The following is a 24,593-nucleotide window of genomic DNA, read 5'->3' as shown; positions in this document are numbered from 1 at the left end:
GACCCGCATCTGTCAAGGAAATAACAGGTGTTGCAAATAAATGTAAGAGACTCAGATTTGTTCAGTCAAAATGAGGCTGCCAGGGTGCTCCTGGAGAAGTGAGAGGTTTGGGGGAAGCTGAGCTGTTACTCCCCTTGTTCCTGCACAGGTGAAGGTTATTGTACTTTTGTGTGCTGAAAAATGACAGTGGTTTAAAACTGCAGGCATTTCAGGCTGTGGTATCAAATAATGAGAGATTAAAGGTTTTACCTCAGGGTAACTGATAGGAATTAACCTTAGGTAAGAAAAAACTAGGAGGGAAAAAAAAGAAAAGCCACCTGTACAGTGGTTATTGGGAAGCATACAGGAAGTGATGGTCCCAAATAAATTCTCAGTGAATGGGGGTCTTTGGCACAGTGTCCAGCATCAAAGCAACTGCACCTACTGAAACACTTTGTCCCCATTCTCACAAAAATGCTAAGGGTCAGATCAGCCCCAAAACTGCTCTATTTCTTCTTCTCCAGTGGTCCCCACAATAAGGCTGTAAGGAATACTACTGAGATTTTTGGGGAGCAGAGAATCACATTTCAGTTTATCTATTCACAGTATGTTTGGCAGATAAACAGAAAAGTTAATTCCCTAGAGAGATCCATCCAGTACTTTTCCAAAGTGCTTTATGCAATATGCATACCGTCAACTTTGCTTTGAAAAGCAAAGAAGAGCTGTGAATTTACATGTGAAGATGTCTTTGCTTCAGTTAATAACAACACATCATTTTGGACTAAAGCTCCCCAAACAGTGAAAAGCTGCTCAGCTCTCTCTCCAACAGATAACTGAGGCTGACTGAATAACAAACTGCTTACAAACCAGCAAGAAAAGACGTTGCACTCGGAAATCACTGCTGCCTATTTCATTTTTAAGGTGTAAAACATAGGATCTTTAAACAAATCAAAGCAGAGAGAATGAAAAAGATTAATTAGGGAGCTTAGCTGGAAACTATAGTACTCATCATCAACATTTCTCAAGCACAGATTTTGCTGGGGTTTGACTGATTGAGCCAGCCCTGAGACTCCAGCATTCCCTCTCCTGCAGAGAGTCCCATTGTGGCAGCCTCAACAGCTCCATCTCCCTTGTGCTGCTGGTGTGAATTCTGTACCCACAGCAATTTTGGGGCAGCTTGCCATCACCAAAGAAAGATTTCCATCTGAAAATCTGAATCTGACTCAGGGTATGTGATTCAATTAATGAGGATAACAATAAAACTGGCAGGCCTCTGTGAAGTTAGCAAGTGGAGAAGAATCATGGAAGTGGAATATGTCAACTTCTGTATACTTACAGAGATTCAACTATTTAGACATAACATTTGAATTCTCCTTAGTCTGGGAAAAATTACTTTGTAACATCGGGGTATTCTTACAGCAATCCTTTCAGTGAGAGGACTTTAGACAAGAAGTGGGTCTGGGCTTTGATGGTTGCCCTGATAGTGGTGGTGCCTGCACAAGGCATCTGTCAGGGGCTGATCCTGACCCAGGACCACAGGCAGACACGCTGCCTCCCCAGAGCATCTGCACTTGAATCTGCCTCACGCAGCCGGCACGTGGATCACAGACCTGGAGATAAACAGGGACATTGTGCTGGGCACGAGTGCTGGGGAAGTGGCAGGCACAAAGGGGGAGGTAGAGGCTAATGCTGACAGCCCCTGAGCTCTGCTGCTAAATCCATATACAGCAGCCAGCACAGAGCTCCAACCTCTGCTGCGGCTTTGCAGCAAAAACGCTGTACCATCTGTACAACAAAACTCATTCTGATGCCTCATCTTTGAGAGCACAAACAGGACAGCAAAATGAGAAATTATGATATTAAGCAATTTTCATCTGTATAAATATGATCAGTAGTTTTTTATACACACAGGTACATGTGATTTCCAATATTGCTTTGTTTAAAAACTATACTTAAAACCCACAAAGAACTAACAAAACCTAACATGGAATGTAAATGAAATTGTAAGAAGCCTCATGTAGGAGGCTATAAAACTAGAACGATTGCGACTTTATGAGACAGGGGACATGCCCACTTGTGAACACTATTAAAACACCAATTTTATTCAGGAATACAGAATACATTTTTGAAGATTTCCAGTTTACAAAAGTTTAAGACAAGGTTGGCTTTCAACATACAACCTCTTTTAAAGCATTTAAGTAATTCTCCATTTCAAGTTAACAAAACCCCTCAAACCAGGGGAAAAAAATAAAAGACAAATGAAGGCCACAGTTCTGTACTGGGATACATTCAGGCAGAATCCAGCACAGTATTGAAATTATTCCTGCAGTCCATATTTTAGTCCACGGGTGTAATATAACCTTGTGTTAATAAAAAAATACTGCAGAACTAGTAAGAACTGCAAGAAAAGCCCTTGTCTTACCATTTTAGTTCCAGGCATTATATGCAAATAGCTTCAAATAAGCAACGGTTAAAAACAGTACTTGTCATTTGACCACCACATTAAAAATACAGTATTAACTTTTTTCTTCATTTATACAGTTTTAAATATTAATTAAAAATCAAAATCAGTGTTCCTCCATCCTTTTCATTATTAATAGTTTTGCTTATCTACTAAAACCATTTGTCTTGGCTACGATGTCTAAAAGGAAAGAGCACAAGATTAACAAGCTGCAGCTTTAATTACAGTGAGAGTCATCTCTTTCCTCCACTCAGTTTCTAAATCTATCACAAGGGCCCTATTAGCTGTATCAAAGTGAAGTGGTGTAAATAAAAGTGATTTGGTTTAAAAGTAGAGGAAGAAGGAATGCAGTTATTTAAAAATTGAATTCAATCAGTGTTTTTGTATATGTCACTGCAGACAAGAGCCAAGAGAATTATTCACAAGCTCTCTTTTAAAAGCATCAGTGCCAATTTTCCATTTCCAATACCAGAGATGTAAATGGTAATTTGCCTTACAAGGAATTGCTATCAAGAAGAATCACTAATGGCTTCATTTTAAATACACAGCACACTGATTTCAGCAGAGGTTACAGTTGAAGCTCCTGAATTTTACTTATTTGTTTGTATTTAAATTATCTTCTTTCTGACATGCCTTCACTTATTTCAAGTAGTCATTTCTTCAAAATCTTTTGTTCAAATATATTAGTAGCTGCACTGAGAAGTACTCAATACAGTGGTCACCATTCAGTACAGATGTGGAAACAATTTGGCTCTTGAAAAGAGCTTTAATTGATTTGAAATAACACCAATTTGTTTAAATATTAAGTAGAAAGGGAAAATCTTGGATGACTAACATAAAACTAAAAGATTAAGAACAATTGCAAACAATAGGATGATCAATTTCAATTTTACCTGCTACCATAAAAAAATCCTACCACATGGTATTGGATGAACATTTAACTTCAGCCTTACAAGCTGCAGGATTTTCAATATTCCATTTCATCAGCACATTTCCCAAAGATTCCACTGAATAATGCAGCGTAATGCTGTATTAACACACTAGAAATGAGACATCATAAACAACTTCTGTGTGATACTACAGCAATTTTCAAAGAAACCAGCCTAGCAAACCTGTTCTACAACCAGAAAACTGGAGTAAGATGAGCCACCCCAAGTTTTAGCACACCTTTTTGGAACAAGATACTGAATTGCTGTAGTCCTTGAAGTTCAGTGGTCCCCATAAGTAACAATGAAGAGGAGGACAAGACTTGTGGTTCTTTCTGGATCTCTAGACAATGATACATAACAACACCCAGAAATGCAGGTAACAGTTTTTCCAATCAACATTCAAATAGAAAGGCACAATCTCCTTTTTAAGATGTGTTCTCAAAAAACTAGACAATTCCTATACAAAGATAAATACACCCTTAGCTGGAAGGGAAAACATCACACCATTAAGAATGTTTTTTCTTTTTTTTCTTTTTGGTAAAGTCCAAATGTATTATCTTAATGCAAAAGTTACATGAATATATACATCCTGAAAGTATTTTTTTAATATATATATGTACATATATGACAGTGACTGACACAGAAGACAGAAGAAACAAGATATATTCACTCTTTTCCAACTTCTTAGCAATGTGAGGCAATATTTTTCAGATGCCATAGGCACATAGTATTTGGGCTGCACAACCTCTGGTGTCTCAGAATAAACATGGTGAAATGCAATACCCTGTGGAAGGCTTGTTTAAGGGGTAGTGGACACAAAGATTTAGTTTCACTAATACAGCTTTAGGCAACTTTAAAATTAAAAAGATAACTAATTACAATGAAACTACAGCAAACTCTTCAATGGTGTGTTTTCAAGACTAATAAAATTTCTAAAACTGCAACAGAAAACCAATAAGGTTAATTATGATACAGTCTAACACAGCTCTTACAGCGGCCAAGCAGAACCTTATTCAAAGGCAAGAGAGACAGCAGGGTCCAGTGATCACAGGAGATGTCCCTGCACCCATCTGTACTATTAACTCATTCACATAGCTGAGTCTGACCTACCCGTAAAATAAAGAATAGCTGTCTGCTCTGTGCAATGACAACAGTCTGCCTATGACCTTGGTCAGTCAGTAATAAAGCTAAATCCTGCTTTGTGCAGGACAGCATAATTACATTGCTCAAGTTCTCAGCAAAGATGAAATCTGAGCCACTCTTTTACATTACTTTGCAAGGACCTAGGAGCATCTTCACCAATGCACTTTACCACAGGCTGCCTAAGCCTGTAATGAAAGCTGCCCTTAATCTGCTTCCAAAGTCAGCCTAGCCCATCAGCATTAGAATTCTCCAGGACTCCCCACCATGTCCTCAGTCCTGGCATGACCTGTGCTTGTGTATCTATCTGGTCCCTGCCTCTTGCATAGTGTGGCAACAGACTCCAAAGCTGGAAATGGAAAAAAACCCCAAAAACCAATAACCCAAAAAACAACAACACCCTAACCCCCCTTCCCTAAAAATTCAGGTGTATTTATGAGAACTGAGACTGAATTTAAGTTGTTGCCTTACCTACACTCCAAATTCTTGGGCTCTGAGCATGTAACCTTTGGGCAAAAGAATCTACCTCACAAAGATGGGAGGAAGAAAGCAGAAGTCGTGGGCAGTCAGCTTCCTTCACTTCCTTTAAACAGAAAGGTCTGTTTAATGACACTGCTCTTTTTTATATAGAAAATGTGGGAAATGTGGGATAGACAAACATAAATCATTTTTCAAGGCAAATTTTCCCCCAGACAAGAGGAAGACGCTACACTTTTCTGTATACTGAGCACAAGTACAGCACTGCAGTGGCATATCAATTCACAGCTTCTTCCCTCTTGCCTCTCTAAATACCTTTAACCTCAGAGGTGCTTTCACAGGGTGATCCAACAAGGTGCACTGAAACATTTGACAGGAGACCATTACAAGACTTACGACAGAACAGACATAAATAATTCTGCTGCAGAAGCTAGAATTTCAACCAAATGAATGTGAATAATGCAAACTCTGTGAAAACCAATGAGTTTATCAAAACCAAAACTTTGACATTAGAGTTCTTGTGGTTGTAGCAGAACTAAACCAAGTGATACACTATGTACATACCTACACACAGTATTACACGTGTATCCATGCATGTACACACACATGCTGCAGATGGGATGCCAAGCCCACACCTTTCACTGCATGACCTACTTTCAGGTATTTTACAAACATAACAAACTACTCATAGACATTAAAGCTTTCTGTGCTGGGTGTTTGCCTCACCACAGTTTTGCTGTTGAAAATTTTTCTAGAACAATATGGGGGTTTGTTTAGTTGTGGGTTTTTGGTTTTTTTTTTTTAAGGGAATACATGTAGTAATGTTATGCCACACAGGAAAAAAAAGTCTTGCTCTGTTGTTTTGAGAAGCTTCAGTACTCAGCCTTGACATTTGACAGATAAGCCAACCTTTGTGGTGTTGCTGAGATAACCCATGCAAATTTGGCCTAGATATTGGCATCTGGGGAGAAAAAAAAAAACCTTGCTTATTTAGTTGTTGCATCCTCATAAGCTTAAACCTCCTTTCCAGTGAGAATGTTCCAGGCCACACAGAGATGGGTCAAGTAGGAGATTTTCTGCAATTTAGACACTGCCAGGAGGTTGGCATGGGGCACCAGACTTCCAAGCAGCACGAGTGCCTCTCATGTGCTTCAGTGACCACCAGTTGGCACCAGACGGTAAGAAGAAATAGCTCCCACGTTGAAAGGATGGAAGGCAATCTGAAAACAAGAGTCCTTCTGGCAGAGCTCTCATGTGCAACTTCTGTAAATATTATACACACGCATATATACATTCATATACAGTAAGCAGTCCAATAAATACACCGCATCAGTTCTTTTGACAAAGCACTGATGTTTCTCTTACTTGTCTGAACCAGAACTTGCTCACAGAAATACTGTGGAGAGTTGATGTGACTCTAGGTTTAGCTCTCCTTGCTCTGCCTTTGATGAACCCAAAATGCTGAATTCAAATATTAACTCAGTGTGAATTCAAAGCAAGTTATTGTTCAGGCACATGTCCCCCTGAAACCTATTAGCCACTGCAGATTAACCCACACAGACACAGTAAACGCCTTCTGACCATGCCAACTACTGGAGCAGTTACACTTCTCTTTCAGCAGTGTGGCTGACCAGAGGATCACTCTGATCCACTGTCCTCTCCAGCAGAGTTCTGTGCCCATCCATGCTGCCATGGACGTCTCTCGTCCAGCTGTCGGATGTGCCCACAGGACTTTCTGCCACAGGGGTGTCTGTGCTGGCCAAGCTCCCCGAGCGGGAGCGGTAAGGAGGAAGGTCTGGCTGATTAGGGGATTCCGATTCGGAACAATAAGGTGGTGGAGGAAGGTCAAACCAAGGTGGTCTGCTGTAAGACACACAACAGAGTAAGAAGTTACTGAAAACAGTGGGACACAAGATAGTACATGGTATTCCAATGATGAAAAAAACAGTACTTCTTAGCTTTTCAATTATGGTGTATATCAAGAGATCTCAGACCTGCTCACATTATTCAGGTCATTTCAAATTATCCACACACCACTGGGAAGCAAGGTTTCTGGCTAAGGTGCAATATAGTAATGACAACCTGTTTAACAATCCACATGCTGAATTAGATGGCTATGGACTTCCAACAAAGCTGGCTCAAAGACAACTGTGCAAGAGGTAAGAAACTTCTGTTTAACATTTACACCAGAGAAAACACTAAAAGAAGTAACATTAAGTGGTGGATTTACACCTATAGATAATGACATAAGCAGAAGAAAGCTCCAATGAAACCTCCACTAAGTGACAGAGATTAATGGCTTACAGTCTACAAATAAATAACAAACTGAATTCTCCACACTGACAAATCACTTTGGCTGTCATGGGATCACATGCAGAGCAACTGTTACATAGGCACAGGCAAGATGAGCACTGCATTCAGGAAAACTGTTCTGATAGCAAGCAAGGGTTGAGCAGATTGGTAACAGGCACTGGGAGCAATTTGCTCCAAAACTGCTGATGGTTTTATCAGCTCAGGTGAGAAGTGATTACAATCTGGACACCTGCTCATTTAGTTGTCCTTAATAACAAAAAGATATCATTATTATGAAAGTCCACATTAAGACAAGGGACCTACACCCAAAAGCAGAAGAGAATAGGAATTCACAATTACTCTTAAATCCCACAATTCGTACTGTAAGTACCAACAGATAGTGAGCAATCTGAACTGTTGTAGCTTGTACCATATCCCTTTTAGGTAGGGAGGTGTCTGCTTACAAGTTTTACTTGGAAAGACTTTACAGAGAGGTTAAAATGAAGGTTAATCATGTACAAATAAAACCAGTGTCATAACTACATAACCACAAAAACATCACATACAAGCCACACCCACACTGAACTTCAAAGCACTCTCAGCTACTTAAATTACGAAGAGTCCTTTCCATTCCAAAGTTCTGTTCTTTTCTTCTCTTGGTAAAAGGTAAAGCAGTGCAGAGCAGAAGAATGATACGGTTTCTTTATAAAAGAATTGAAGAACACTCTCACCTTTACAGACTTACCATAAATGAACAGGGCTGTATGTTTTCAGTGCTATGACCTACAACTTACCTGGGTTTTTTTGGTCAAACTCCAAATTCAGTTTTCACATTTTGATTTCAGACTAGCACAGGTTATCACTACTAGACAAGTGATACATTCTCTTGCCATTCTTAAAATCTGTGCTAAGAGATTTGAGTTTGCCTCAAATCTCTTTTAATACCAGTAGCAGTAAACAGACCTGAGAACCATGAATTTTTCATACACAGAATGAGCTCAGATTTACTTAAATTTCATCCTGTGCAGGCGATAGAAGTGCTGTACTGGACTTCTGTCAAAGCAGCAGAAAGTGAGGAGCAGCAGCACAGACCACAAGAGCTGTGACCAGCAGAGGGATGCTTTGGTGAGCCCAGAATCAGGTCCTGCACGTACCTTTGGTCGAGCACGGCCTCTGAATAGGACGGCGGGGAGTCCAGCTCCACTGGCCTGTGGTAGGGCTGGCTGGCCATGTACTGGATGCCATTGTTGACGTTGTAGGTGACGCTGCAGTGGTGCGGGTGGTCAAGGACCACCAGGCGAGACAGCAGCACGGGGTGCTGCAGGCGATGCACCGGCAGCGTCATCAGATTGTTGCGCTTGCGCTGGTGGTGCAGCACCAAGGCAAGGAAGGCCACCACGAGGACAAAAATGACAGAGCTGCCAATAATGGCATAGGTAATACTGGGGTAGTAAAGCAGCTGATTTTCGGAGGTCACGTAATCTTGGCCACTCCCTGCCTCTGCAAGACAAAAGGAAAAAGGAAGCCTGAGATCGGTTGAAATATAAAACTGCTTTTGACCTATGCTGTGTTTTCTGCTAACACACTGTGTGGCAAGAGAAAGTTTTCCCTTCAGATTCTGAAAAATGAGCTTATTAAAAGCACATGCATGCAAACTGGAGATTGGCAGAGTATCCCTCAGTCCATCCCCACCCACAGTAGTGCCAGCAAGTAAACTATAGAGAGAGACAAGCTGAGAAAGAGGAAAATACACTCTGTAGTAGCATGAGTATCTCCCCCACCCCACCTAACAGTCACAGCTTTTGTTTCCAGAGGTGAGATACCCAGTTCCAAGCCATAACAGCAATATCTCAGCTGTATCTGGCAAAGCTCACTAGAATCAGAGATGTACAAGGTGCAACACTTTTTTTTTTTTAACTTTACATTTCCCTGACACCATTTAAGCCTCGTGTCCACAAGGTCTTGCAGACATTGAGCAATATCTTTCTGTGCAGCCTGTAATTCCTTACAGCCTCAAACAAGCTATTCTGACATTCATCCACCTCAAGAAAAATATGAGGCTCAGTAAAAACCAAACCAAACCAAACCAAACAAACAGAACCTCAAATCCACACAATTACAAGAGCATGATCCATCCAAATTTGTAATTTCCTACTGCAGAAGGTTGGCACAGTAAGTCCTAGCATATGATTTTCTTTTTTTTTCCTTATCAAGCAAAACATCTTTTCAGTCATTCAGAATTGCAACAGAGCCACTAACATATTTCTCTAACAACAGATAATGAAATACACACTGACTGTGCCCAGCATAATGGAAGACCTTTACTCACGCACCCAATTGCTTCCATCCAAGATGCGTTAGGTATCTCTCTCAATATTTGATTTTGGTAGTTCACTTAAATGTTTAAACACCAAGCCACAATTTCCAGCATCACTAAAAATAGCTTCTGCATTTGTCAGTAAGATAATACAACATAAAATGGCTAATCCTTTAAACATCTTCATTTTAAAGCATAGATACTTTCATAAGAAGATATGAGATGGGGGGGGAAAAAAGACTGTAACAGAACAAAGAAAACATAATTTCTTCATTATGAGAGTAGTGAGGCACTGGAACAAGTTGCTCAGAGGTGTGGATGCCCCATCCCTGGAAATGTTCAAGGCCAAGGTGGATGGGGCTTCGAGAAATCTGCTCCACAGCAGGGAGGTTGGAATGAGATGGTCTTTATGGTTCATTCCAACCCAAGCCATTCTGTGATTATTGGTCCTGCCACCAACTATGAAAACTACCACTCAGAACTGCTTTACTGATGATGCCACTACAACCACAGACCAGAGTTTTGCAGGCAAGCTGCAAGCCAGACTTTTCTGATATTTAGTGTAACACCTCAGGGGGGGATCTTTGCTAACTTTATTTCCCTGTGCAACTGTGCTAGAGAAAGCAGAAATCACTGTTTCCAGTCAACAATTGGTCTATGGCTCACTCAGCAAAGTAAACCAAGTCTGCAAGAGAAATGTAAATGAGAACAGAAGGAAGGAAAGGAATTGACATGCATTAGTAATTTTAATTACAGCTCATCACGTATTACTCTGGCTCCTTTCATACACTCCCTAAATTCAACAGCTGAGAAATGAATTCATGTCACACATCACAGACAAGGGCCAGTGCAGGGAATATAATGACAAGCAGACCATTTTTATGCAAGCATCAAGAAGTTTATTTTCAAGGACTGACCGTGGATGAACACTACTACCTGCAGCAAGTGCGAGGAAGGTAAATCTATTATGACATCCCAGTAAAATACCACAAGACTCTCATTCAACTTGGCTCACTGGTTACAGTGCATTGGCATAAGGCTGCAAACAGGATGCTTTTGCAGATCAGATGAGACCTAATTATTTACCACAGGGTCATTCTGCAGCAGCACAGTCTCTTCTCTGTATAATCCCCATATTACTAAAAGGGGAGAAAAATGAGAAGTGAATTATCCATCAACTTTTTTCCCAAACTTTTAAAGTTATCCACCTGTTTAGGATAACATCTAGGTCCTACAAGAACCAGTTCTATAAATCCAAACAAGTTAACTAGATTGCTGAAGAAAAACTCCGTTGTCAAAATTCAGATGGGATCTGATGATCAACTTCAAAACAGTGTGAAACAAAACATCTCTTATCTGGTTTTACAATCCTTTTAATACGACAATCATAGACATACTTTGCAGAGATTTGGGATAACTTTGCAGTTAACACGCTCTTTTGGAGATTTGGGATTACTGTGGCATCATTTATTTACCAGTAACTCTATTCCTTTTCGGGTGTTTAGATCTGTTTCTCGTATTCCCATTTAGTTCACGGTCTTTCTGCAACCTAGAGCAATCTAAAGGCATGCCTAGGGATCTGTATAGAGGTCTCTGAATCAAAAGCAGAGCTATTAGGGTATTGTTTTGAACAGTCTTGTCTGGTGCAACCTTTGAACCAGCCAACACAGCAATATTGCATTAAAAATTGTAATTAGCATCTCTGTCAGTTCAGCTAATTCTAGCCCACATGTCTCTAACATGAAGCAGCAGCACAGAGGAGTACACACATATCCTGTGAAGAGGAGGCACCCTCCCCATACAAATAATCCAGCTCCCTAAACACACGTAGTCTTTATATCTGTCCAGGAAAAGACTGTACATGAGATGGAGTTCTAAATAGGAAGCTTCAGCTACGACTGAATTTAAGTCTTCTTTCACCACAATAACAACATTATTCTTGCCTTATTGGTGGGTTTTCTGGGTGAAGAAGACAATCTGAAGTTCTCTTAGCAATCCACACTCACAAGTGAAGTCCAGTGGCATTTCACTTTGGCTGTGATATAATTTATTCCACGAAAGATCAATATCTTTACCTAATCTCTCTTTCTAGCAAGGCCAGTAAATCCAATCCTGAAAAAGATGAAAGTAACATTACCTGAGCCTCTCAACACAGCATGGCTTGCAGTCCTAGAGAGGTGAACTGCCCTTAAGGGTCTTCTAAAGTAACACTTTGACAAGAAAATTGCTCTATGGTGCTGCTAAAACAAAACATAGTAGAGAACTATGAGACAGCTTTGCATATAGGAGACTTTTAAATCAAGTTTTTGCTTTGTCTTCCTATATAGCTGATCATGTTGAAATAAGCAACTTTCTAGAACTCCTTGATAACATTCTGGGTTTTTTTTGTAGAGCTTGGTGAATATTCAGAGGTTTGGAAGGGAATGAGGGGCACTGAGCTGAGACTGCCTGATGAACCTCTATCCATTTTGCACTCGATGTAAAAGGGAGGAAGTGAGATACAGAGAACACCTGAAAACTGTCTCTTGGACATGCACAACTACTTAAGGAAACAAAATCCATGACTCTTTAGCTCTGCTCTAATAACTTTCAGCAAATGTTTACACATCACAGAAGTCATTTAACTGAATTTCTTGGTAATTCAGTTATCATCTCCCAGGAGAAGCAGGCATTATCCAGGTAGGCTTAAAACGTTCTGTCTGCTCTGCTACTAAGTGCAAAGGCATGAAAAAGAGTGAGAGGGCAAACAAATTTCATTTAAATTCATGGAGTATTTACTATTTAATGCCTTTTTTTTTCCCTTAAGAAGATCCATTTTCTATCATGCCACATATAAACAGTTTATCAATGCCACTTATGCCTATTAAACCCCAGTATCGGGAATACTGAATTCACAGATTAGAGATTTTTGGAGTGTAAAAAGCCTTGTGAATATTTAGGAAAACACTGATAAAGGAAACATAGCAGGTTGTGCTTAGAGGTCTATTTTATTGACTGTGAACAAATTTGCTGTCTTGAAGTTTAAAAAAGATCTGAGAGAAACTGCATTAAGTCTGCCAGACATAGGGATGAGAGGCTATTATTTTATCTTTCACAATCCTCTGCTCAAGCCTGGCTTTTCACAGTTCATTGGAGAAAAAGCTTTTGAAATACATAATCTGAGCAGACATCTGTAGCCTTAATGAGCACGAGTCATGGTCCATCTCCAACAAAGATGCTACTGTAACAACACATTTAAATTCCAACTGGTTAAAGTGCAGAGCTGCAGCTTGGAAGGTTAAAGACTACAAAAATCAAATGCAGACAGGCAGAGCCTCTGCACATTATTTACTTTCTGTGTTTGGAGTTCTTAGGGCATCCAGCTAAGTCTCCCAAAACCCTTATTAAATTTTTCATCCTTGATGATTTTATTGCCCTTAAAACAAATCTTTCATAGATTTTGTGCACTGAACTCTTAGAATGTTCTTTATTCTCATAATGTTTTTCTAACTGACTTATCTTTTTTCCCTATTGCCCTTCTCAGTGTTACAAACAAGATCTCTCACGGACAACACAGCACCTTGACCTCATGAAACCTCCTGCTAGGTTACCACTGTTCCCCTCCTGAACAGCTTCACAGTTCCCATAGACACCAGAGACAAGGATTTGTTTTCAACTGCATTCAAAGCGTGTTTTTGCCTTGCTATGGCTTTCTCCTTTTCAGGCACAGAAGAGAGATTCACTAATGGAAGTGTTACACATACTAAGCAGGCCTTATCTATGGGAATTGGCCAGAGGAATACAATATGATTCCATTTTTGCTTAACAGGTATTCGGTAAATGGGGAAGATTTCTGGGAAGGCACCAGGATGAAACTCCTTCCAGGTATGTCTATAACAGTGATGGCTTCACAGACAAAGACAGACAATGGGCATCTGCACAGATGTTGTGGCTTCAAATGGTACCAACGTTATCCTGTGTTTAACTCCCTGCCAATCACACAGACAGAACCACAGCAAACAGAACCATCTTGATCTAAGAAGCTGGAACAAAGGGTGGATCTATTCCCAGCTCTTGAAATTACCCATCAGGTAATTTTTGCCACCTCTGCCTGGTTCCTTGCCCGGCTAGCCCCACCTGAAAACTAGATAGTGATGGTCCCACATTCTCAGGACATTCTCCAAAATTTTAATACAAGAACTACATTTTCCTGAAAAGTCCAAGTGTTTCAAATATCAATCAGAAGCCTTAAATACCACTGGATGCCCTGTCTTTACCTATTCCTTCAGATGACTGGAAAGACAGTCATGACCTTGCCTGCACAAACACAGTAGGATCTCTTGATATGAATAATTTGTTAGCTGTACATAGATATATGTATATATATATATATATATATATATTTACATCACTATTGGTATTAGTGTAACAACTTGAGCTCTGAGCAATGAAACAGAATTGCTCTGTATAATGCACTTTAGAGGTTCTGAGCAAAACAATGGTTATTGCTCCCAAGAATGTAAAACTAAGTGTAAGACTTGGAACTATATATAGTTATAAAAGTAGCTAGCAAGACACAGATAAACCTAAGGACAGTACCAGTCAGCAGAATTAGAAGCAGTGCCAGCATGTCTCATTCAGTGCACCAGAATGGGTGCATTACCAGTGCCTTCCTCCCTCCCTAGACTTAAATCCTCATCCTGACCACGCTCTACAAGAGCTGTGCTTTCAAGTCTTTGCAGCTGCTCTAAATGAGCAGCTGAGTCAGCCTGAAGATCAAGAGCCTCACCTCTCACATGCCATCCTGTTTTATCTTCTGCAGGGCAGGATAATTACTCCATGCACTTCACACACACACACAAAGAAAAGAAAATCAGCAAACTGAGCAAATAAGTGGAGAACTAAGAAATACTTAGCAGTAGTCATAGCAACCAAAGTTCTAAAATTAACTTGGCAGCAATGTAAAAACCTGCAAAGCCAAAACCTGCCATAAAGCACAGAAACAAAAGGTCCAGACTTGTCAGCTGGAGGGAGCCCAAGGAGGAAATTAAAGTGTTACTCATAATTTAGGACTACTCCAGCATTGATCTATGCAGCAGTTCCTAGACACATGATCGGACAGTGGTGTACTTTGATTAAATCACAGTCACTACAAAAAACAGGCCCAAATCAGGGGTAAAACATAAACAGGAAGAACTTTGTCCTGTCAGTCGCCTCTATCTAGTTTGTCAATGTAGGGTCACCATCAAGAAGGCTACCACAAAATTAGTTACTATGGACTTCTTGTAACATTTTATGACAGGAAGAGTCTGGGGCACTAAAAGCTTTTGGGGCTTGTGCTACTATTGGCCACTCCCAAGCACTAAATTAAACCTGCTCTGCAGAAGGAAAATCTCTAACTGCACACACCAGAAGGCTCTTTGGTAGACCAAGTTTATAAAATAAATCAAAAATCTGCTTCAAAGAAAGAGCAGTATAATCTTCATAGCATAAACATGCTCTGGTGCTCTTGCTGAGACACACAACAACTACACACCACCCAGGCTCTAGTGCCATTACACGAGAGGTGCCTAAGTTGGAGATAATAGCCACTGATCCTAAAGCATAGCCTGCTCCTCCCTCCAATCTCCTGAGAGATATTCCAGTCTCACACAGTATTCCCCAACTGCATAAACGTCCAAGTTTGAGGTCTTTGGTTGCTGTGTAATCTCTTGTGTACCATTAGTGAGTAATACAGGATAGTCTTGAAAGTTAAAACAGTATCGTGTTCTAATGGAGAAGTTAACAGAACTGTGAAATCCAGCCAGCAAGACCCAGGCATACTCATTCTCCAATATCTAAGGAATAATGGAAATACACTAAAATACAGTAAGTTCCACCTCATCATGAGAAAGAACTCCATTACATTGAGGCTGTCCAAGGAAATCATGGCATCTCCCTCTCTGGAGACATTCAAGAGGTCCCTTCCAAGCCTATCTGTAACATCAACTTCATCTTCAGTTCTCTGACTAAAGCATACTATCTTCTATCAAATAACCTTGGCATCACTGGCAAATGTATGTGCAAATGCACTGCCCTGTCTTCTGCCAAAGTTAATTGTAGCTCTGAGCCAGGTAAGAGCCTGGAATAGTATCAGCGCCCTGCCAGTGCAAAGGCATGCCCTACCTTGATTAATTTTGAAAGGTCATCAGTACAATTCCAAGTCAAAAGTATGACAGAAAACAGGCTTAGCAAAGGCCATGGGTGGCTTTGCTTTTCCTATTCCCTAAGTGTTTAGAATCCAAGTTGCCATGACATACTCCACTAACATTCCTTGGAATCATGTGAATATCTAGGAGGCAGAAAAACCCAACAAATAAAAACAAAAAGTAAACTAATTAAAATGAAAATTTGTGGATTAAATGCTTGTGTTTTTATCATCTATCAACTCTGAAAAGAGATTACACCCATTGCTAAACTGTTATCAATTTATCTTGAGTGATCTACATGCCTGAAAAAAAAAAAGCATGTTATTTCAAGAGAATGTCTGGAAAAAGCCGAATGTAGGATGCTGTGCAGGACAGCTGAATTGCATTTTTACAGCTGGCAAGAAGAGACACACAGTGCTCAGCTAGAATGTGCACATTAACTTTTTCCTGGGTGCTGATTAGTGCTATGAACAGCTGGAGCGTAAGAAGGATAATAAGCCTTGAAGAAATGCAGTGCAGGATTTATGGAGCCTGCAGTCAGGTATACGTGGCAAGAAATACTGCTCAAATGTGATTTAAATCTATTGTAGAGTAAGTTTATAATCAGTTTATAAATTTAGTCTAATCGTTCAAGAACTGTATTTTAATGGCTCTGATTTTTGAAAAAGTGTTAGTACAACATCCATGTCCTGCTTTACATAACATTATTGTCAATTCTACTTATTTTCAAGAATTGCGAAGAAGATATGTTGCCAGATACACAGTACACATAGCTTCACTTGTTCAAGAAGCTACTACCAATCTAGAAACCTTGAGCAGGTGTGATCCTGAGTAAAAAAAGAAACAGATCCACAGAGACAGACAATACCTTCCAGGTCACCTAATCCCTTTCCATCACCCATTCAGTCATACCTACTCAATGCCCCTTCAGTGACTGCCTCCTCCAGGATGCCACAGAAGGAACCAGCAGCAAATCCACTCTAGCAAGACCCTGCAGGACACCCTCTGGCTCTAGGAATCAAGAGAAGACTGGAGAGGAAAGCAAGACTACAACAACTGAGCAATGTGGGTATACAGTTCAAACCAAGATAAGCTCAGTGCTTGGTTCCAACAAACAATACACCCGTGTGAAGTTCCATTATGAGATGCTTTCCCTGTTAAAATTATCCTGACTTTGCATTACATTTGTTTTGACATACAAACTAATGTTTCCTTTTAGCTGCAAGATTTCTAAACTCAAGAAACTCTTGCCAAACAGTGGCCTCAGTAGCTTCACTGTGTTCAAAGTTCCACCTTTAGGAAGGTCTTCACGAACACTGTACTTGGCTGCAAATCAAATTCTAAATATTTCCTTAAATATTATATGTACATATAAAAAACAGAAAAAAAGGAGCAAAACACAAAAGCAGATAAGACAGCAATTGGCTGGGAAAGCAGCTATTTTGCACAGCCCTTTTTGGCCTTTCTGATCACAAGACTCAGACTGTCAAATGCCAGAGAAAGAGAGAGGGAGGAAGAAAGAACAGAGACGCAAATGACGCAGAGAGAAGAAAAACAAAAAAGCTGCATTTGAAAGGTAGTGTACACAAATGGGACACTAACAAGCATCTGGAAGGCATTAACACAAGGAAGAAGATAAACATGTGCTTTTCACCCTCTGATAAAAATCTCACTTGATCAGAAAAGATGACACTGAAAATAAGGAGTTGGGAGGGAAACATTCAAAGACTGTGGCTGCTGTGGCTCATTAGAAAACTGAAAGTTTTTCAGGGGGGTCCAAAAGCCTCTGCTCTGAACCTGAAACTATTCAGTAATTACCTGAATGACAGAGAATGCTTATTCAGCTTGCTCTTAGGCAACAACAACCCTGCTAGATGAGATCAAAATTAAAAATTATTTTAAAATAGCAGGAACGGTCAGGATCACATGTAGTCAGGTGTCAGCAGGGAACAGCATGTTCACTAGCAGTGAAAAATATACCACCAACAGAATCCAGCAAGGTGTGCGCTTGAGTATATACCTAGCTCAGGACATCACACTTTAAAAAAAAAAAAAAAAAAAAAAAAAAAAAAAAAATAGCAAAGGTGAATCAGAGCTTGATGGAGAAAAACATGAAGTATCAGATGCCCACACAGACACAAACTACCAAAAAGAGATTGTTTAGGCTGAAGAAAATATTGCAGAGAAACTCTAAATATTTTTAAATACAGAAGTTTGAAATTAATGAGAATCAAAACCAGGCCTGCTCTAACAATGTAAGTGCAGGGCTTTCAAACACTGCAGGGAAGTGTCCCAAATGACTAATGTGAGAAATCACAGCTTTATTTCACACATCTAATTGATTAGAGTTGTCACCTCTGCCAGTGAATAAACAGTAGTAGCACCAAGTGCCTCCATGCCTATAGACTTCCACTTACACAGACCACTCCAATGGTTTTACCACAGGGACTATCATTCCTGTATGTCCTCAGGAGAGTTTCACAAAGTTTTCCTACCTTATACAAAATATCCTACAAATTTTAAGTATGGCAATCTTGGTTGAATTTGAACCACTTGCTTCCAAAGGCAAAGCACCACAGTAACTTACTACTCTACATGTGTAGCTCTGGTGTGAAGTGCAACTTGGAGAAGTGGCAAGGAGAATGCAGCACTGGAACAGATCCCCTCGAACTAGCAATGGTCTAGCTGTGCTTTGGGAATATCCTGAAACCTCTGAATGTATACAATGACTTGCAGTCAGAAATAACACCACTCTCACCCTGCCAATCAAATAACCCAAAACACCCTATAAAGTCTAAATTTGGGTTATTTCTCCTAGTGAGCTGACAAACCTATGTTTGTTTCACCAAACCTGTCTTCAGATAAACAGAAAAAAAGACAAAAACCACCTCCTAACAATGAGGATGAAGGTCCTCCTATAAAGAATTTTATATCCCTTGTTACTTGATCCCATTATTCTCCCAAGTTCAGTAGGAGTTCATACTTCATTGACAAATCAATAAATTTGATAAACCTTAGAAGCTAAGCATGCATTCAGAAAGGAAGAAGGAGCTCATCTCCTCCTTTAGAGTGCAGAGGACACTTGGATACCTTTACCCCGTGGATGGACCTAGCATAACATTTCAGACACTTAATCAAGATATTATAGTACCTGGGACTTGATCCAGAATATGTTTTTGAAACATGCATTATAAAAATTTTGGTCTCACTTCAGCAAGTTTTCATATAAATAAATTAAGCAAAAAAAAAAAAATCTTTAATTACAGAACAGAAAATTGCTGCACTTGATGAAAGGCTGTTTATTCAGCACTGACAAATGCAGTCTAATGAACGTGAGAGTGCCAGATTTTATTCTTGCTGAAGATGTAGTCTTGCTTTTTGTTTCCAGAGATTGTGGAAACATTTATTTTCCCTTTGACCCTGGCTGACTGACTAAACTAGTCATACTGAATTGTGCAATTCTTGATATGAAAAGCATGTGTACAATGCAAGAAAGAAAAATGTATTTTAAAATTTGTTTTAAGAGGCAAGAATCATAACTATTAATCACTTTGTCAAGATAATTACTGTATGCAAGGGCAAATAAAGAGATTTTTGGTGGCATACTTATAGTTCTCGTTCTGCGTGAAAAGACTGGAGGCAAATAATAATGATTAGTACAGCTTAGCATAGTTTAAAAGGCACTGAATTAGCTAATGTGTCACATGAGAACGAGCCTTTATTGACAGAAACTTCAGCTAATGCATAGCAGTGGTAAAGAAGGTTAATAGAAAACTGGCTTATCACAAGGAAAGGATATTAACTGTATTATGGCATGATTCTGCAAAACCCCAATGAAACCATGTTTGAACACTGGCAGCCTATTTTGGCCAGCTTACTTGAAGACAGAATTAGGTTGATGGAGAGTGCAGCATGAGAAACAAAGATGATGAATGGGGGAAACAGAGCTTAAATATCAAGAGAGAAAAAAGCATGCTTTATTTAGTATTGAGAAAATATTATTAAGAGGAGATATGACTGAAGTATTTATAATAGCCACTGGTTATAAAAAATAAGCTCAGTGACTAATTCTTAGATAATTGGACAGATTAGAACTAAAGGTGAAGGAGAGCAAAAGGGAAAAGATGAAAGAAATTTAATGAAACACTTCTCAGAAAGAAGAGAAAATAGGTAAAATTATGCTTCATGACTAAATTTAAACGCTGGGGGACTGTGTGGGCTGGATAAAAGCTTCTAGGGAGCATAATTTGTAATAGCTGAGACATGTTTCCATTTACACACACAAGCATCTGCTGCAATTTTAAAAATCATTCTTAAAGGTTAAGAGTTTATGTAATTTGAAAGAGGGAGAAACAAAACCATTTACTACTACTCCTTTATATACAGATGCAAATGGCCAACTATAGTATATTTTTAGTACTATTCCTTTAAGTATTTAAAGGCAAATCACGTAAATGTTACCGTAATCCAACAAGATAGGTAAACCTATTCCTTACCTAAAAAACAAGACCTAAATTAATAAAACTATTCACTTCAAGTTGCTGAGCTAAAGATTGCCAGCCAGGATCAGAAATTGGGAGTGCTCAGCTTCCATCAGCCATACCCTGCTCTCCAAACACACAGAGACTTTAATGAATTATTTACTTTTTCTTTACTATCAAAGAGAAGGCAGCTTTATTACTTTACTCTTAAGGTGCATTTAATTATCCTTGAGCAACCCAGTCCTGTCCTCCCCAGCACTCTGTGGTATTTTAACAAGCTGTCCACATACAGTGTTCACATGTTAAAGATGGAGGCTGATTTAATATGCTTATATCTCAGCTTAAAAACTTGTCTAAACACAAATTAGGAAAGAAAATTTAAATAAAAACAACCAAATCACACTGGATTCTAGTCTAAGTGGAACATACCAAGTACCTAAAAAATACTGAATAAAAATGCAAAACAAACCACAGACACACACTGGTCTGCATGACTCCTTGCTCCCTTTACGAATAGCTTCAATTTTTCTGCTAATTTTGTTCCTGTAGATAAGCACCCCCTAAACAAAGACCTCTGGATGCTGAAGGCCTGACTGATCTTCACATCACTCTGTTTAGCACTCACTCTTACCTTGTGCTTGATGGTTCCTCTGCATCATGCTCACCTGTGCAATTCTACATCCTCTTTGAACATTTTAAATACACAAACAACAAATGGTGCAATTTGCTCTCATCAGGCTTTTCACAAAAGTTTCAAGAGCTGTAAAATTGGAACATAGTGGTTACCTGTGATTCATAAAGTGACAGATGACCTGGGATATCTCTGCCTAGGAAAAATAAATCCTAAAATGCAATTTTCACACTCTGGGGTGTAACTACCCTGCATTGGGAGTGTCACTGCAGTTTTGAAGGGATTAAAACAAAGAGCAGGCTCCATAACTAAGCCAGCTAAAAGTTTAATTAAATACAATTGCTTGCTGTGCTTCCCTTCCCCAAACAGCCTCATACATATTTATCACTGTAATTACAGCAGTAAAAACCTCCACAACTAATTATGCCATGCTTCTCATCTTCTATATGCCTGGAATTTTTTACATAATTACTACTGAAATTAATTGCAAGTTAGTTAATATTGCACTTTGTCCTTTCAAGCTTAATTGAAAATTAAAATTTTTCAAACCAGTCATTCTTGAAAGCATGGTGCTTTTACCTCAGATGGTGCCATAGCCAAAATGTTATTTTAATGGCTTTTAGTAATACAGCATAGGGGAGTAGTATAAATGTTATCATTTAAAATAAGAGAGAGTTGCTCTAATGCATATATACCATATGCTTGGTAGTGCTACATTTTCCAGAGAATATTCAGCCTGCCCAGTGCCACTTGGCCTCTCATGCAGTGCATTAGCATGTCATCCCTTGAGACAGAGACTGCTATCAGCCACAGTCAGCTTAGATAAAGCTCAAACCTGGAATTTTATGTGACTGTGGTTTAAGCATTGTGCCTAATAATTTCAAGGGTGACCAATGATTTTGGATGTCCAGTTCTACAACTGATTTTGAAAAAGTAACAAATATTTCCTCCTTTAAGAGATAGGGGAAGAGCCAAAATTTGACTTGGTCTAGAAAAATAATTGCCTGAAAAATTTTGACTTAGCCCAGGAAGCACACAGTGTCCTCATTTTCTATGGCAGTTTCTGTAATCAAGTGTGATTTATTGATTTGGGGGTGCCTTTAATCAAGGACATTGTACAATACAAAATCTTCCTCTCAAATAAAGTAGTATCTAAATGCCATGCTGTGACCACAGACAGAAGATGCAGAACCCCTGGATGGCAATCCCAGCAATTTCCAAAACACAACTGGCACTCAGTGACACATCTCTGCAAACCAGAGGACATTTCAGGAGCCCACGCCATACAGCCTCATGTAACTCAATCTACTATTTTTATTATTTCACTATTATTTTCATTTAAATCTATGTCCTTAGGATCTTACAACAGTGGCAATGTTAGTGGGTTTTACCCATTAAAATAATTCATTATTGTTTTAAACAAAACAAAGTGTATTTAAAAGACCTTTTCAATCTTAATTTCAAAGCTTCAATCTTGCTGTGTTTGTTTTTTTCCATCTGTCAAGAAATCTTGCAAATTTCTAATCAGAAGATTTTCAAAAGCACAAGAGAACTTTGCTAGGAGAACACTTGTTCCTTATTCCTTCACTATAAGTCTCCATAAACCAATGACTCAATGGGTAATTTTTCTCTTACAATATTTAAATTTCTGTAGATTAGTTCAGCATCTTGTTGCAACAAAAATCAGGGCAGTTGTGAGTAATTAAAAAGGTAATTAATAAGAAAAAGCACTGAAAGTCAAGAGTCCAAGAATGCCAAGAAAGCTCTTTCAGCAATGTCATAAAGACCTATGACAAGTGATCCCTTACGAGTAAAGCAAATGAATGCAGCATTTGTTCTGCCTCGATAGAGTAAGAGCTGCCTGTGAGTAGCTGTGAACCTGTGAGCCACATGTGTATTATTAGCTAAGAGGTTCTGAACAAACTAGATTGGTACAGTCAGAAACCAATGATTTCTGTTTTATAGATAATTTGCAATTCAATGAGGAAAAATCCCTGCTTGTTTCCCATGTCCAGTTTAAAAGTGAACCAAACACAAATTCACTTGTGCATTTTTACAGACTGACTATAATTAAATACTTCTACCTACATAAAATTGCAAAGTTCTTTGTAAACCAGTCTCATATTTTCTTAACCAAAGAAACTTCCATTGTGCTAATGGCTACCAAGTGTTACACAGATGTATACACAAAAATAAAACTAATGATTTGGTGTGAAATTATTTTCTTTTTTGTACTCTGCGCCTTTATCTGATGAATGTCTTCTATGCTCTTATTTGAACCTCAGAAAACACGGTTCAAAAATTTCATGCTAGTTCAGATGTTCTAAGGGTTTCTCAGTGCATACCTACATGCTACACTAAGAAGCATTTTTTAAAACCAAAAAAGAACATAAAAAAAAGATTCTGTCAGCGTTACAAATGTTGACAGTCATTTATTTCAACTACCCCACCACAATATTTCTGCTTTAATTAAACACTAAATCAGTCAAGTAGGCATGCAGATTTAATTATTGCTGTGGTTTAAAATGAGCTTATTTTCCCTTGAAGCCAGTGAAGGTTAGCAGGATGACCTCAGTATAATGGAAAATCCTCAGTCTGGCAGGATGCTGGCCACGAATTTGTCCCTTATGGCACAGTTTAAATATCTTTCTCAGTAATACAATGCTCACAAAGAAGTACTGGTTTTACAAGTTTAATCCAAACATACCTGAGGTCTATAGCAACTGAATATTTGATGGAAATAAATCAACCCATTTTAGGAAAATGGCCTATTCAACATTAACTTTATCAGCTCAATAAGAATGGACCTGATGCAGAAGTCCCCAAACATCTACACGTTTGATTGATACTTTTCTCCTCTAACTCATCACTGTGACCATTTCACTCAGCCACCTCGGTACAGGAGTCAGGGTCAGGTCACTTCAAGTGAAATGGTCAGAGCTCTCATAGGGGACAAGGGGTGGTACAGGGAAGGGGAAAGAAAAGAGGAGTCTTTCACCACATGGTATCAGTTCAAAGCATTTCCCCTCAGACATGAGCATGAGGATTGTCACCTTGAGCAGAGTCTCCTCCTGTTCACAACAGGGGCTTGGAAGATACCAAGAACACACCCACCACAATGATGGCAAAAAGTTCTATTCTCTCCTGAGTTATGTCCTACAGGGACTTCTGGGATAGCTGTCAGCAATCTGAAACCCACCCACTGATTTCCAGACCTCTATGAGGGAAAATTTGTCTTCATCCTTTTTCTGTACTGAGATTTTTGACCAAGAATCTCAAAGGCTTTATGTCAGATGCAGACAGGGATTCTTGTTCTGGGCAAAACCCAAGCAATGAAAGCAATTACCTGCTTAGTGATAGATCTGAGTAGCTGAAAACAGGGCAAAGCTGTTTAGTAGGACACAACTACAGATGTTTGTATTTATTAAAAAACCTAAGTATGCAGTGAAAAGCAACTGGCAGCTGAGAAGGTACTTAGTAATACAGTCCTCTTGCATTTAAAAATTGCAGATGTTCCCGAGTATCTCTTAGACTGTACTCTAATACTCTGTCTAGACAAAAACACTATAGAATGTATAACATATGACACTTGCTATATCCTCTGTGGGGATTAAGCAATAAATCAGGTTTTCAGACTCAGAAAAATTGCATTCTTTGGAAAGTGACTTGCCAAATTTCAGTAAAGGAAAGGTTTTCTGCCCTTGGGAATAAACCCATGA

The 24,593-nt window shown here is 39.2% G+C and overlaps 1 protein-coding gene across 4 annotated transcripts in view; it reads right to left on the bottom strand.

The window, feature by feature from the left end:
- Positions 1-2,053: 2,053 nt before the first annotated feature.
- The window catches only part of LDLRAD3 (low density lipoprotein receptor class A domain containing 3), a 105,137-nt gene continuing 82,597 nt past the window's right edge, over positions 2,054-24,593 (bottom strand). For 2 of the 4 annotated variants that reach the window (XM_031505051.3, XM_085580198.1), the window contains exons 5-6: positions 8,433-8,778; positions 2,054-6,849 (exon numbers count right to left, since the gene is read on the bottom strand). In XM_031505051.3, the coding sequence (XP_031360911.1) occupies positions 6,588-6,849; positions 8,433-8,778 (608 nt within the window). In that variant the 3' untranslated portion in view covers positions 2,054-6,587. The remainder of the gene's footprint in view (positions 6,850-8,432; positions 8,779-24,593) is intronic. The other 2 variants (XM_085580197.1, XM_085580196.1) reach the window with 1 other exon arrangement.

Source organism: Lonchura striata, chromosome 5 (genome assembly GCF_050655825.1).
Source record: "Lonchura striata isolate lonStrDom1 chromosome 5, ASM5065582v1, whole genome shotgun sequence".
Taxonomy (NCBI): Eukaryota; Metazoa; Chordata; class Aves; order Passeriformes; family Estrildidae; genus Lonchura; species Lonchura striata.
The sequence above is the reverse complement of the archived record's forward strand: the minus strand, read 5'-3'. Positions and strand labels throughout refer to the sequence as shown.